General features: G+C 34.7%; 1 protein-coding gene across 1 annotated transcript in view; it reads left to right on the forward strand.

Annotated features, from left to right (window-relative positions):
* The window catches only part of KIAA0825 (KIAA0825 ortholog), a 416,652-nt gene that overhangs the window by 133,226 nt on the left and 267,305 nt on the right, over positions 1 to 16,121 (forward strand). The window contains exons 8-12 of the mRNA XM_007469758.1: positions 1,825 to 2,052; positions 3,630 to 3,895; positions 5,306 to 5,456; positions 10,137 to 10,327; positions 12,687 to 12,869. Of these exons, the coding sequence (XP_007469820.1) occupies positions 1,825 to 2,052; positions 3,630 to 3,895; positions 5,306 to 5,456; positions 10,137 to 10,327; positions 12,687 to 12,869 (1,019 nt within the window). The remainder of the gene's footprint in view (positions 1 to 1,824; positions 2,053 to 3,629; positions 3,896 to 5,305; positions 5,457 to 10,136; positions 10,328 to 12,686; positions 12,870 to 16,121) is intronic.

A 16,121-nucleotide genomic window follows, 5' to 3' on the forward strand; every position in this document is an offset into this window, starting at 1 on the left:
GAAGCGCAGGCTCAGCGGCCATGGCTCATGGGCCCAGCCGCTCCGCGGCATGGGGGATCCTCCCGGACCGGGCCACGAACCCGTGTTCCCTGCATCGGCAGGCGGACTCTCAACCACTGTGCCACCAGGGAAGCCCGGTTTTCCATATTTTGAAAAGAGAATTTAGGAGGTAGTATAATTACATATAAATTACCATGGGCAAAGGTAATCATCATGGAACGCACACACGCACAAAAAGTCACTGTGACCATGGCAATTGATGGCAATTTTCCCCATAGCATCTTGCCTTGAATGCATAAATGAATGATTTTAATGAATAGACATGCCCTGGTGTGGGAACAAAAAGCAGAATTTTATTGTTGTTGTTGTTTTTAATTTTTATGAAGGTAGGTTCCTTTTTATATTTCTATCATAAATGCGTCCCAAGAAAATACTGTTAGAGCACAGAACTACACACATGGCACTTTCAAAGGTTCACTTATAAGAAAAGAAATTATATGAGCTGAGTAGATTCAATTATTGATTCATTTTATGTAAAAATAAAATGAGAGTTGTATCTTTAGGCAGGCCCTATGATGTTAAAGGTCCAAATAAACTTTAGAAAGGAAATTTCAATTACATCTTAATTATAAGCATAATGAGAAGGAGGGCCACTTTTTCTGATTATAGAGTTATGGGATCATAGAATTTTAGCTCTAGAAGATGAATCACCTTTATTACTTTGTACCGCATGTATATGCAGTACAAAAAAAAACATTAAATTAACGCTTAGTGGGATTATGTATACAAGAAAATTAAGCTAATGATCATCATCTCAGTAATTTTAGACTGAAAGGGACCGTAGAAATCATTCAGTTCAGCTTTTATTTTTCCAACAAAAAACTTTAGATCCAGAAAAGTAAGTAATTCAGTTAGGAATATCAAGCCTAGCGTCTTCTGAAGTTGGAGTAGGTAAATTATTGCTGTAAACAAGATTACACTAAACAGGAAAAGTTTAATCCTAAACATAGATTCAGCCTACTATCCATAATGCTTTTATACTTTAGAGAACATTAGAGGACTTGAGGGGAATATACATTTGTAAACATACTGCCACATGAGCCAAGGACCAAACGAAAAAATGAAAACACCACCACCCTCCTCCCCAGCCTCTCCCACTCCCCACACACTGAGCAATTCAGGTTATTTTAATTCCTCATTTTCTGGAACAAAAGTAGTGCCGCTTACCACTTTGTGGGTGGAGAAGCTAAGTAAAATTCTAAAGAAATAAAAATCTAGAAACACACAATGGTATATTTTATCTGAGAAATTTATTTCTTATTGCTATTTTTTTGTCTTGTCTGGGTTTCTGAGAATGAAAGAGAAATAAAAGATTGAATATTAAATGCTGTCTTATGTTGCAATACTTGTTAACAATAAACTATAAAAAAAGACTATAAAAATCTAATGTAGGCTTTATTAAATATATTGAATTTAAAGGCTGCTTTATGTGATAAATAGTGAGTGGAACTTTCAGCTCTCATAAAGATGGTTTTATTGAACTATATTTAAGAGATTAAATTTTGAAAAAACAAAGTTTTTGATTAAATCTACTGATGAATTAAAATGAAATGACAGTATATTACTGTGTGTAAAGAATGCACATGTTTTTGTATATTGCTTTATTCACTGGGTGATATTTTTAGGTTGTAAGAATGGCTTTTACAGTTTATCAAAGAATACCTACATTCAACATGCTGAATGAAAGTAATACTTTTATATATCTATAACAATAGAACAACACTTGTTAAGATTAATATAACTTCATATAAACTTATATTTCAGGCTACTTTACTAAATTTTGGCTGGAGAAGTGCATTTAAAGAAGTGTCTCTTCCCATGGCACATTGTATAACAACAGCCATTGAAGACTTTTCCACAAAAATTCTCCAACAGGAACAGAATGAAAGGTCTTCAGCTATGAGCTATGCTTTGAACCTTGTAAATGTCCAGCAAGTTTGGCAAGATAGCCATGCGGTGCCTGAGGCAGACCAACCAAAGAAAATTGCAAAGGCAAGTATCAAATGAAATCCTTTCAAATTAGATTGGCATATGAGATTTTTTTTTTTTTTCATATATGCCATTGCAAAGGGAACCAATAGAAAAATGATGGAGTCTCTTGGAAAACACTTGGCACTTGACCCAGTACCAGTTTTCTTCTCTGGTATCCATGGGCCACTGTGCTAGCAAAAAGGACTTAAACCTGCTGCCAACTTTTTGCTCCATGAATCTGAGGTAACTAAAGAGAGGGCCTCTGTGACTTCCTGGGGGGCTGAGAAACTGCTTGTTTGGGTTATACCTTTGAATGACTCCAGGAGAAGTTTAGGAGGTTGAAGGAGTTACTGTCTTTTATTGGTTTGGGCAACTTTTAAATCTTTATTCACACCTTAGTGACCATTCCTTTAACATCAGTCTTGCATCTGTGTTCTGAGAGTCACAGAACATACTGAGAAAATAGGAAGTAATTATGGAAATAGAGAAATATAGTTACTCAGCATTAAGTCCGCAGTGAGGTCAGCAACGTATTGTTGAAATTTTTTCTTTTTAATAAATTTATGTATTTATTTATTTATTTTTGGCCGCATTGGGTCTTTGTTGCTGCACGTGGGCTTTCTCTAGTTGCAGCGAGTGGGGGCTACTCTTCATTGTGGTGCACTGGCTTCTCATTGCAGTGGCTTCTCTTGTTGCGGAGTACAGGCTCTAGGCGTGCGGGCTTCAGTAGTTGTGGCATGTGGGCTCAGTAGTTGTGGCTCTCGGTCTCCAGAGCGCAGGCTTAGTAGCTGTGGTGCACGGGCTTAGTTGCTCTGCGGCATGTGGGATCTTCCTGAACCAGGGCTCGAACCCTTGTCTCCTGCATTGGCAGGCAGATTCATAACCACTGCGCCACCAGGGAAGCCCCTGAAATGTTTTTGAAAGAGAGTTTTTAAAGGTGGCCTTAATCCCCTGTTGCCACCCTGAGGCTCCAGAACATTCCCCAGGGAACACTTTTGGCCGACCTGGAGTGGAGGCAAGTTGTGCCTTCCCATCCATCCATCACGCCTCCTTTGCCATTAAGAAGGAGTAAATTCACAACTAATAAAAAGCTAAGTGCATCACTTCTGAGAGTTGCTGACTCTTAACCAATAAGAAGATGCTATATGAGGTTGTCTCTGATGCTTTTAGATTGTTTAAGTTAAACTGATATAGCCTCATTTATCTGTGATGATTAATTTAAAAAAATACTTCTATGAAAATTTAGCGAAAAAAACCCAGGAATAAGTTAAAAATAATGTAAGCATGGATACATATTTTCTGAGTTCTATTAACTACAAATAAAAGTAATTTAAAGCTATTTCATGAGTTTTTCATAATGTCTCTCTAGTAAGCATAAGGTTTGACGGTTGTATACAGAGAAGCATCATTTTGGTATTTCTTTATTTGAAATAAAACATTTAACTTTCTACAATGGAGAAATCGATTATTATAAAGTTGTGTCATTATATTTATGTTTGATGCCAAATTCATTATTTTGGAATTTAGCTCCCCTGTACATAAATTACACGGTGCTGTCAGAATACAAATAACTCAGTGCTACATTTATTTCTCCCTAGTTTTGTTCTGACATCATGGAAAAACTTGACACAATCCTTCCACTGGCTCTGGCATGCAGAGATGATTCTTTTCAGGAAATTAGAGCAAACTTTGTGGAGGCCTGTTGTAAAGTGGCAACAGCTGTCCTGGCCAGACTGCAAGAGAGAGGCAAGGAGGTTCCTTCCAAAGCACCCCTGAAAAACTTGCACATGCTGCTCTCCACGGCAGTGTATGTCTTCCAGCATTTTATGCAATATGATAATTTGATGAAAGAAAATACTAAGAAGTGAGTGTCATTTATATTAAGTTGATGGCCATTCTTAAAGTAACATGTAATCTTTGGATATCACAGAGGTGGAATTTTGATAATAATATTTGAGAAGAAGAAAATAATAATTAACATGGTGAATTATTTTCATTTGTCTTGACTAGGAAATGTCAAAAAGGTAGAGCGTGGGGTGTGTTAAACCAGATATATGGATAGTAAGAAGGATAGGTATTCCCTCTAAAGGCCCACTCAGATGACCCTTGCATTTCCCATTCTCTAAACTGGAGCGACTATTTTCGGCATGTTGTTATGACATGACCAAACAAACCCTTTCCATTCTGTAAGGCACATTGTACTGACTACACTGAAAAGGAAAAAACAAACTACTTTTTGTCACACAAAACAGTATTTGTGGAAAATGCCCTTCTCTTTTGTTCCTAGGCAAACTAGATGTTAGGAGCAGGCATAGAGAAGAGATGCATTTCAATCTATTTTACTGATGAACGTAAACATATTTCAGAACATCCATTTAATAATAAGCTATCCTTCATATTTGAAGAGGAAGCATCTGGCAGTCATAATTTTCATGTATTAGTAGTCCGAAAAGACCAAATGTTTTCTGGATAGGGAAGAAAAATGACCAGAGGTATTATCACATGGTCTATCTGGCTGTTCTTGTGCTCTCCAGAAGAGAGCACAGTCCCTTGCAAAGGGAGCATGTAGACTGGGCAGTCCAGTGTGAGCCCAAGAATCTAGTCTATATGCCTTATTTAGCCTTTGCAATCCCTTAGTAGTGATGAGAGGAAGCAAAGAGAGTGTACTAAAAATAGCTGAAGATAGAAGTAAATTTGGCTTGTTGTAGGATATAACTATGATATTTCTTTAATTCTCTTAAGTAGTCAGATTGTTGAATTTATAAACAAAATGTGCCAGCAATCACTTTATTTCTGTAGAATATTGTAAAACAGTTTATGAGATAATTGACATCTACAAAATTACAATTTTTAAAATAAAAAGAGTGTGTTTGTGGGATGTGTGATAGCTTTACAAAAGTTGGTTCTGACAAATTCATGTTTTTCTCTATAATAACGATAACCTAATGCCTAAATAATGCACTGATCTCTAATAATAGGCTTACAAAGAATACTTTTATTTTTGAATGATGTATTGACAATGCAGTTTGTCTCAAGCTGAAGTGCATATTTGTGGAACAGCAGATGTACGTTTTCAAAGGACTTGCAAAACAAAGACTAGCTATTTTTTTTTTTTTTTTTCTTTTTGGAAAGTGAATGTGGATGCAGACTTCAGCATTAGGAGGAAATGAATGATTGATATCTAATAATCAAAACCATTTGTAGTACTGGAGATTGTTACCTCCTACTGCACAGGCTTTAAATCTCTGTCTCTTTGATCATTCCCTCTGAACAGACCCATATTCCTGGTACCTGTCCAACGATATCAGGAATTCATCAACACTCTACAGTTTCAGGTTACGGACTACTGCGTCAGAGTTTGTGCTACAAGCATTTTACAGGATGCTGAGAGCCACCACTGGGATGACTACAAAGCTTTTTATGAGGTGTGAAGTTAAGTTTACTGTCCCTCCTTTTTTACACAAATATGTTTTACTGCCTACCTGCTTTCTGGCTAATTAGAAACATGAGCTTGGCAGTACAGACACACGAAGGCTGTTAGGATAATGTTTTTTAAATATTGAGTCTGTACTTAGAAAAACACTGTTTTTAAAAACCTGAAATAATTAGAACTCTCCTTCTGCTTAAAAGTAAAAATAACTTAATTTGAGCTGCAGTGTTTCAGTGCTATATAATAAGTTGGAATATAATGGGGTACAATGAAAACTCAAAGAGAAACAATGCCAAAATACTACAACCTTCTATTGTTTTCAAAGGGACCAGTTATAGGTATCCTTGCATTATTTTCTTGTTATATATTTCCATCTGTGTTTGATAAATATTTTTTATTAAGCAGCTTTATTCTTTATACTTATTTTTTCCTTCTTATTGTATGTTCTTATGAGTGTGCTTTAAGACCCATCTGATCATTTATAGCTTACCTATTTTCATTTAACCCATGTTTTGAAATCCCAAATTTCTACTGAATTAAAGCCTAATGATTCCCAGTGCAACCAAAGCCAGGATCAATTAAAATTATTCATCATCAGGCTTCATTTATTTCCCTTCCCCTGAATCCCATTGATTATACATAAACCACAACTCCTGAAATCCCTTGAAGTTGACTTCAGGGTGGGGTGAAACATTATATCTGTGGAGTATTGAGAAAAACAGAGTGGAGTTTTATTCAGTGAAGTCACTCCTATCACCTTCCTGACACTGAAGGTTCCAGTGTCTCCATTTATGCCTGAGTTATTATCATAATAAATGTTGTCACAACAGAGAGGAGCAGCTTAGAAGCTTTTTAAAAGGGCTTTCCACGTTTTCTAAGACGATTTCATGGGTCTTAGAAAGGGTATCCTTTAGAGGCCCTTCCCAGATACATTTTCTTTTTGCAAGAGCATCCATACAGGGTTTTCCAAACCTGACATACTTCAAACAGCAGTGAGCAGAAAGAAAAAGGGAAAGTGGTATGGTGCAGCTGGTATCCTGAGATAAGAATAAAAGTATCTGTCTTCCCCTCTCCTGGCAGCATCCCAGCTCCCTTATGTGCCTTGAGGTAAACAGAGAGGTTGAAAAGGAATCCATCTCATGTTTCAAACTATTTCAATGTGTCAGTGTACTAATGAGCAATTTTATATAATGTTTCCATTGAAGAACAGGGCTCTCACTATATGTCCAACATAGGGGTATTATGTTTCCTCTTATGCACACTGGGAAGTAGAAGAGTTGTACAGTGTAAATAGTAAGTAGATGCATTGAGAACCTGTTATTGAAGTTACCAAGTATTTAAAAAAAGACAAAAACAAATTACCACATAACATGCAGCTCTTAGATCTTATGACAAGAGTTTAGCTTCTAAGACAGAAATAATGAGATAGCTACCCTGTGATTACATGGTACTGTAGCTTCCATACACTTGCTTACATGGTCAGTAGTTACAATTTAATTGCAGTTAGTGGTTGTTATTTATGCTCAGAAAAATAAAGTGATACCGCTTTTCTATTTACCAAAACTAAGAACCTTCTAAAAATAGCACAGATGCTAAGTTGTTTTGACAGCTGGAGTCCCTGACATGGTTTTATCCTGTTTACTATACCCCTTTCTCCTCCGCTTCCCCATTATTCCAACTGATTTGTGAAACAGGACTAGTATGTTTTTGGCAGGGCTGTTTTGAGAGGAGAGGAGATGAAATCGGCCTGACTGGAGGGGAAGGGTAGGATAGAGATCTCAGGGGAACCTATTGCCATGTGCAGAGAGTAGTAAAGAAATAGTGAAAAAATTTATAAAGATATGGAGCAATATTTGCTCACATTTTGTGATATCAGGTGAGCCCTAGATACATCATTTCCATTTTCTAAACTGTCAGGTTGAGAGAGCCAAAGAGTTCAGTATCTTTCTGATGAGGTGCTGGTCAGATGGCACAGTGGGTGTTCAAATTACATGTTTAAAATTAAGCTTTCAGTATAGTTGACATCTGCTCAATTTTAGCAACTTGCGTTTTCTAATAGTCAGAGAATAAAGAATTGCCTGTTCAAAGATAATATTGAGTGGCTTGTATAATAAATCCCAGCTGCTTGTTTCCTGATATATAATCTAAATGAAAGCTCACATCTGTTTACCTTATAGTGGGTCTACAAAAATAGCAAATGTTTACTAGCAGAATACTTTTGAAATGACAACAGAGAGGGAAACAGTTCAGAAAAATAAATGAATCACATTTAGTTTAATGAAAGCCCTTGCATACATTGAACTTATACACATTTTGAAGAAAATTGTGAGAAAGGTGACCAGCTTGGAATGTCTTTAAGTAAACATGAAGCTTATATTTTTAAAAGTCTTAAAAATAAGTATATTTTACTTTAGGAGAAGAAATCTGTGTGCCTTAAGTTATTTTTATTTTCTCATTTATTACTAAAAGGTAGCTATTAAGGAAATTGTTTTTTTATATTTTGAGAAATCACGTTGGCCATGTTATTATAGGCACCACCCATTGCCACGGAGAAAGTGTAAGTCATTCAGGCCAGTTATGACATGGGTTGGGTTGGTTTTGCTTTAATTAACACACAACACAGAAAGTAATAAAGAAAATCAAGCATTAAAATTACTTTCTTACTTGAGGAAATTTTTTAAAGCATTCTTTATCACAGAACACACAACGAAGAAAATATAAGAAACTATAATTTTGCAACTTCTGCATTAATTTTGTGATTCTTTTTTTTTCTTAAACAGTTTTCATGTACATCTAGTCAGGAAATCAGAAGTGGTCAAAGTACCCTTGAGTCTTTGACAATTTGATATCCAAGTTTCCCACCCAAGGAGAATAATTCTACTCATTTATAAACTCCATTTGAAAGTCAATAGATAATAACTATAGATTGTTATTATTACAGTAACTACAAAAGATTTTACTAATCAAAGAAATTACCAGGAGAATGATATGTAAGGAGTATCCACATAAGAAATGATCAACTTTAGGTATAGGAGAACAGCAGACTTTTTTTTAAGATGACATTTGTTTGGGCTTCCCTGGTGGCACAGTAGTTAAGAGTCCACCTGCCAGTACAAGGGACATGGGTTTGAGCCCTGGTCCGGAAAGATCCCACATGCTGCGGAGCAACTAAGCCCGTGTGCCACAACTACTGAGCCTGTGCTCTAGAGCCCGCGAGCCACAACTACTGAAGCCCACGCGCCTAGAGCCTGTGCTCTGCAACAACTGAAGCCACTGCAATGAGAAGCCCTGGCACCACAATGAAGAATAGCCCCTGCTCCCTTAAATAAAATAAATTTATATAAAAAAAAAGAACGAAAACTAAAACTATTCTGAAAAAAAAAAAAGATGACATTTGTTTGAGAAATATAAGTAGTGGGCGAAGCAGAAATTTTAAGTCCAAGAGGATTACTTAGAGATAAATTGGACGTTTTTCTCGTTTAACTTTTGATACAGTAACATATAATCAGGATAGTGTTTGAAGAACACATACTTCAAATAATCTATTTCAAATAATCTTTTACTCTGGTCTGAAGAAAATGAGGAAACTACTAGCATACCTCCCTGAGAGCATGTTAACTAATTAAGGGTTGTAATTCACTTGAGGCTACCTTCTCATTTCTGCCTGTTTTCCTTGTCTTTGGCTGCTGTTTGGTCTCACTCTGTGGTCAGGGAAAATTTGGCACAGAGAAGAGGTCTGTAGCGGTGTGGAAAGGAATGAAAATCTGGCCCTTTGGAAGTATAAAGTACTGTAAAAATACTAAGAAATGATAATAACATATGCCCAGACTTTACAAAATCTTGCAAAAATCAGATTATCTTACTGTTTCTAGTATTGTTAAAACTCCATGGATGAAATAGCCTAATATAATCTTCGATAGTTACCCACCCCCTTTGTTTTCATGCATGTTGATAAGTATATAGTATGTAAGTTTATTTTTGCTCCTGTCATTTCATTGCAATGTGAAATCTAAAACATTTATAGAATGATCTCAATGATGCTAATAATCCCAGAAAAATATATATCCATAAACAATTTAAATTAATAAATTTTAATTTTCGAAGAATTGGCCCAGTATCTTAAACTAGCATGACTTTGGTTGGCAGCTATAAAGACAATTTTTTTTTTTTTATATTTATATTTTTGCGGTTCGTGGGCCTCTCACCGCTGTGGCCTCTCCCGTTGTGGAGCACAGGCTCCGGACGCACAGGCTCAGCGGCCATGGCTCTCGGGCCCAGCTGCTCTGCGGCATATGGGATCCTTCTGGACCGGGGCACGAACCCGTGTCCCCCGCATCGGCAGGTGGACTCTCAACCACTGCGCCACCAGGGAAGCCCAAGACAATTATTTTAAAGTAAATTTTAAACTCTGGACCAGGAGTAGGTAAATCAAGGCTATGTTAGGTTAAATGCTTGTGGTCTGGATTTGCACGAGAATGTCTGGTCTCATAATTGAAATAAAACATATGTTCCTTTGTCAATAAGGATGTTTTACATGTTGTCAGAAATCTTTCTTGGTCATCTAGTGTGTCAAACTCTCCAGCTATTTCCTTTCAGCCTGAACTAATTAGGTTCATAGGAAGCTGATATTTGGGAAGATGTGATTGTCTTTTTTAATGTGTGATGGTTTTGCTAGGGGGAAAGATGCTCCTTCTCGCTCCAGATGTGGCATTATTTCTTCTGGGCGCTTCATCACGATCTCTGGACCATTCTGCCCCCTAAGTTAGCCCAGGAGATTCTAGCAGAAGTGCTGGAGAAATCTTTGGGTCTCCTGGCCTCCAGATATGCTCGGGCCCATCCCACTTATAAGAGAACTCCACAGATAAGGTAATTGAAGTTGTGAAAACCATTGTTTTTTAAGAAAACTTTTTTGTCATTTGTATAAAGCAGAATATAATTCTGTGTCTCATGACATAGCTCCTTGTATATTTAACACATTTCTAACATCTGAAAGGAAATCATATTCAATTTTCCCGAGATACTTAAGTAGAAATGTGGAACTTGAATCAAAATAACTTTGTTCTTTTTTCTTCTTAAAATTGTATATAAAACCCACTTGTTTCTAAAGAGTGAGTCAAGATGTATTACAATCTAGGACATAGATGTCCAAAGGTTAATAAATAAGATAAAGAGAGAAAATTAAGGTCCTGAAATGGAGAAGAAAGCATGAGTGCTGTGATGAAGTAATTTGACTTTGAAATTCTAGGCAACCAGGGGATTTTTTTGGTTGTTTTTTTTTTAATGTCTTTAAATAGTGTAGTTAATCTTTATTAAGGAAACTCTTTTGTCTAATCATTTGTCTCTTAATATAGTCTAATTACTTCTTTCCTCTTTTCCTTTATTTTTTTCCTTTTCTTTTCATTATGTATTACTAAAAGCCAGTTCAACAAAATGTGAAATCACAGAAAATGAGAAGTAGCAGTCACAGGGTCTTAAATTAAAGACTGAATTATAGTCCAATTCTATGGGTTATCTAGGCAATGAATATTACAAAAATGTGCTTACGTGACAGCAATGGTCTGTACAAAGCGAAGGCTTTTGTTTTTACAAACATTCTGGCTAATATGATTAAGACCTGCCTTTTAGGTATAAAAAAATTTTTTTTCAGATATATGTTAGGAGGAACCGAAAGACATCAGAGGCTTTTAAAATTTTTTTCCAGTAGGAATTATTTTTCTGATCAAGCATGCTGCATTTGAAGGGCATTTAGGTCCTGCTACAGTGTTCCATAAGTATGGTATTTTGAACAGGCTGTTTTGAATTACTGACCAAGCATTTTTTTTAAAAACATTGAACTCTGAAGAATAGATGGAAAATTCCTTTTGAGAGCAAAGAATACCTTCATTCTTTTCCTGATGTAGCTTAAATCACTTTTGACTGTGAGGTGGCAAGCCATTATGAGATGCTTATGAAATCAGATTTACTATTAGCTCATGAAATAGGTAGTGTATTTAATTGATTAACTGTACTATAGAGACTTTTGGTTTCTATTTTCTGGGTAGTTACATAAAAATGCCACGCAAAGCTAGAGTTATCTCTCCTAGTTTTTAATATGTAAAATAAATAAATAATTTTATTTGGTTAATTCTAAAGCATCGATAGTGAGGAAATCAGATTTCGCAGGCATGTGTGCGTTTGTGTCTGTGTGTATATATATATCTTGGATTTGCAGTTGTTTAATTAGCAATTAGAGTGAGTGGATGCAAACTGTAATTAAACCTTCCTAAGGGTGATTCTTGATGCTTTTAGAATTCCAGTAGCTTCCAACTGTTGTCTAACCAAAACCATATATATGATTTATATATAATATGTTATATATTATTAATGTATGTATACATGTATTATATATAATACATGTGAAGCCAAAATGTCATTTTAAAAGATTCTCAAACTTATTTGTTTCTTATCACTTCAAAACTTTCATCTTCTATTTCTTCAGCACTGAATTTAAAAGAAAAAAAAGAGGAAATTAACTGAGCTCTGTACAATTTAGTCATATACCAAAATAGTCTTTAAACAGATCTTTGGAGTGCTGTTAAAACTCAAGAAAGATAGAAACCAAAAAATGAGTTTATGAATAAGAAAAAATATAGCATATTTGCCACAAATTTATTTAATATTGGAAATTTCTGAAACACTAAGCTTTTCCATTTGCACTTCTGGTGTCATTTTTTTCTCATCTTCCACTTGCTGGGAGAACATGTTGCCCAATCTTGTAACTTTCTTTTGACACCTTGTACTTGGATGAGGGCAATTGTCCTGCTATCAGATTTTTACCTATCATGCATATACGGATAATAGCAAATTTTCTTTTAATCTGACTTTTGCTGAATTTAATTGCTGACTTTTGCTGAAGGAAAGTCTCTTGAGATTCTTGAAGAGTATCTTGATAATGCAAAATAAACATAAAAAAAAAAAAAAAAAAAAAAGAAGTACTCCTGAAACACTTCACTACTATAGACTTCACTATCCCTAAAGATAATTAATGGTATTATGGGTCAGCTAACACTTGGAAACTCAAAAGCTATCTTTGATGCTGTCTATCTGTTTTTGATCTCTGAAGCTCTGATAGCTAACTAAATATATCTATTCTTACATATTCTTAATATGATAGCTATGGATGATAGTGTATATACCAAGCAGAAAAACGATTTTAACATGATTTTCTTCTTTTTCTTTCCAACAGGTTTGATGTCACAACAATTTTAATATGCACTGAGAACATGTTATGGTCAGTTTGCACATCTGTAGAGAAACTTTTGAATCCTCATGAGTATGTAGATGATAAAATTTTAAAAATTCATACCCATTGTAATAATCTCTTCACAACATTAGTCATTTTGACTTCACCACTAACTGAATTATACCAGTAAGTATCAAATATATTTTCTTTTTAGCTATTATGATATATAAAATAATGTGATTTAACAGTTATTTTCATGATACTTACTGAATTGTGTGAAGTAGCAAGTAGAAATTTATTGAAGTGCGTTTTTGATATGAGGTGAGCCATTTTACAAAACAAACACTAACCAACAAGGGTTTCTTCATTATCAGAATAATTTGGTCCTAGTAATGTGGTATATCTCTATTGGTCGATCCTGTTCAGTTGATAAGGCTCCAATACAAGCAGGATCATTTCGAGCATCACTATTTGAGTTGTTTAAATGATCAAATTATATTAACGGATTGGTTATTTCAGTCATAGCTTGATTACCCTGTGAAATAATAAATCATATCCAATGGCTTTGTGTGTCTTTTAAAAATATTTTTAAATAATTTGATATAAAGTGATTTTCTCTAATAAAAAAATATTTTTAAATGATTGTAAAATATTCTCAAGGGACTTCCCTGGTGGTCCAGCGGTTAAGACTCTGTGCTTCCACTGCAGGGGGGCGTGGGTTCGATCCCTGGTCAGGGAACTAAGATCCCACATGCTGTGCAGTGCGACCAAAAAAAATAAATAAAATAAAATATTCTCAAATCTGGAAGAGACCTAATGGTCCGATACTTTCAGTCACTCTGCCATAGATTTGCATTTTTAGTATTAGACTTTAGTGACTGAGCTAGTAATGGCAGTCAGTGGAAATAGGAGCAAGTAATTACATTTTTTAAAGGTTGAAATATTTTACTTAGCTAAACAAATAAGATTTAGGGAAATTAAAAATTTTGAACTAATTTTCTGGTTTATTTCATTCAAATTTGTAATATTATAAAAGAGATTAGAGTAAATCTTATAATAAGACATTAATACACTTTTGTTTAAACCCTCCTCCAAAATAGTCACTTTATCTTGCAAGACTAGATATTGCATATTCTTAGTTTCTTGGATAGTAAAAATTATACATATTTCTATTTCTTAGAATAAATTAGGTAAAGTATGTTTCTGCACTATGCTGGTAAAGGCAATATATAAATCTTGATTTTCAGTAAATTTTAAGACTTTTGTGTTAGAAATTCTAAGAGTAATTAACAGGTTTGATTTCAATTTCCCTATAATTTTCACCCACTCCTTGACTTTCAACAGACCCATTGTTTACAGATTGCTTCTTCTGGCAACCTTACCTTTGAGAACTCATTTTAGAAATGGAGAATTCTTTCAGAAAGGGAAAGAAATAGTGAGATAAATTGCCATAAATTTGGGATTATGTACATAATGGTGCATAATCATAAAAAGCTCGAGGTCTGAAGCCTATAATAAATCCTAGTAAACTAAACTGATTTACCATAGATGAAAAAATTACTATGCTCTTAGTTCAATGGGTCATTTCATCTAAGGGGAAGGCCCTGTGAAAATCAGGAACAAAGTTGACAAATTTCATGGATTGGTCATGGTGAGCAATATTGAATTTCATGGTCTGTCACAGATGAATAGAAAAATTTTAACCCCCCAATGCATTTGTAAAACAAATAAATTATTATAAGAGATTGCATATTTTAATAATGATAATATAACACACATTCATTATTGTTAACCTGTGGCCTTTTGATACATTTTAAAACAACTATGCAAGTATTCAAATCTCTGTGATTTGTGCATTAGATATTGCACTGTAACCTCATTCAACAAATTTAAATTGCTGATTTCAACCAGGATTGCAGAACATTTTATACCAAGCACTGCCTCTGGTTTTCTTAATATAAAACATAGATAGTGGTATTGCTTTGAAGCATGAACAAAATTCTATACATACTTTAATTTTTTTATTATTTCTCAGATCATAAAAATTTTCACAGATTGTATCCATTCATGTTGATATAAAATTTATTATTGCTTTCCTAAAGTATAAATCTAATCTTTAAAATATATTTCTCTTTGTATTGACAAAGAAAATCTACAGGGCAGCATGTTCCTCACCAAATAGGAAAAAAAAGTGTGTGTATGTTGCAAGAACCCTATTGACTTATTTATTAGCTTCTTTTCACAGCCAGGATATGAAGTTGTCATATTATTAGTATTTTAGAAAAAAATTGTATCTCTGTCTCACATTTAAAAATTAAACTGTATGCTTTGAGGAATTGGTGAAGAGTAGCAATCAGATGTTGACAGCATTGAATTTTTATCAACTATGCCTGACATTTGTTACTCTATGTGATATACCTTTTTTGAAAGTGACTGCCTTTATTCCAAGTAGTTCTGACAGATAAACTGACTGTATTTTCCTTCCTGAGCTTAGCATAGGACTACTAAATCCCAGGGCAGAAATATGATTTTTAAATCTTTTCAGAAAGAATGAAGCCTGTTTGCAAAAATGTGTGTTCTTTTTTAACTCTCCTTTGAAGATTTCTGTTAGAATGTTGTAAAAGGAGTACTCCCTTTGTCCTCCAGGGAAAGAAACCTGCTGAAACAGAAAACATTCACCATGTATTTTCCAAAATGCTTATCACGTGTAGTTATACTTATCTTCTTCTGTAAAGGCAGTTAAGCTGCACTTTCAGAAGTGTACTCAATGCACGTTCACACACATACCCAGACAGTGATTTCACATATTGCATTTTGCTTGTGTAGAATGTTAGTTTTAATATAGCAAATTAAAATTAATTTTTAGAATTTTAGGTAAATGCAATTTAGTTTCAATTGGACAAATGTTGTTGCCTCCCTAGGCCCTATGATTAAGCACCAGGATTAAACACAAGGGATACAGCAGTGAACAAGATGAAATATTCACCCCTGAGTAATTTAGGAAAGTCTGAAAAAATTTTTAATGTTAAAATTGAATGTTATATCTCCAGAATATTTTGATGTGTTATATAAAAACTAAAAGTGGAAATTTTTTGAAAGTTGATTGTCCCCAATGTTACATCATTTAATAACACGGAAGAGTGAATTTCAGTACAAGTACCAACATACCAGGCAAAGGTTGGAGTCATCAGCAATAGGCCAGAATGTTGATCACTAAGCCAAGGAACAGCAGACCTATCTTTTGGGGTTCACTTGTTATCATTCTCATGGCTTTTGAATCACTAAACTCTAAGGTATTTCAGTGCTTTGTCTGTAGTTCAGTTTCAAACTAGTACTAGGTGTTTTAAAGTTATTGTCTTAGCTTGTTTATTTCTTTAGTTATATGAAATTATTTCACTGTCCCTTACAAAACAGAAAGTGTTGGACTAAAACTTTGTT

This window comes from Lipotes vexillifer, unplaced genomic scaffold (genome assembly GCF_000442215.2).
Source record: "Lipotes vexillifer unplaced genomic scaffold, Lipotes_vexillifer_v1.1 scaffold67, whole genome shotgun sequence".
NCBI classification, from domain to species: Eukaryota; Metazoa; Chordata; class Mammalia; order Artiodactyla; family Lipotidae; genus Lipotes; species Lipotes vexillifer.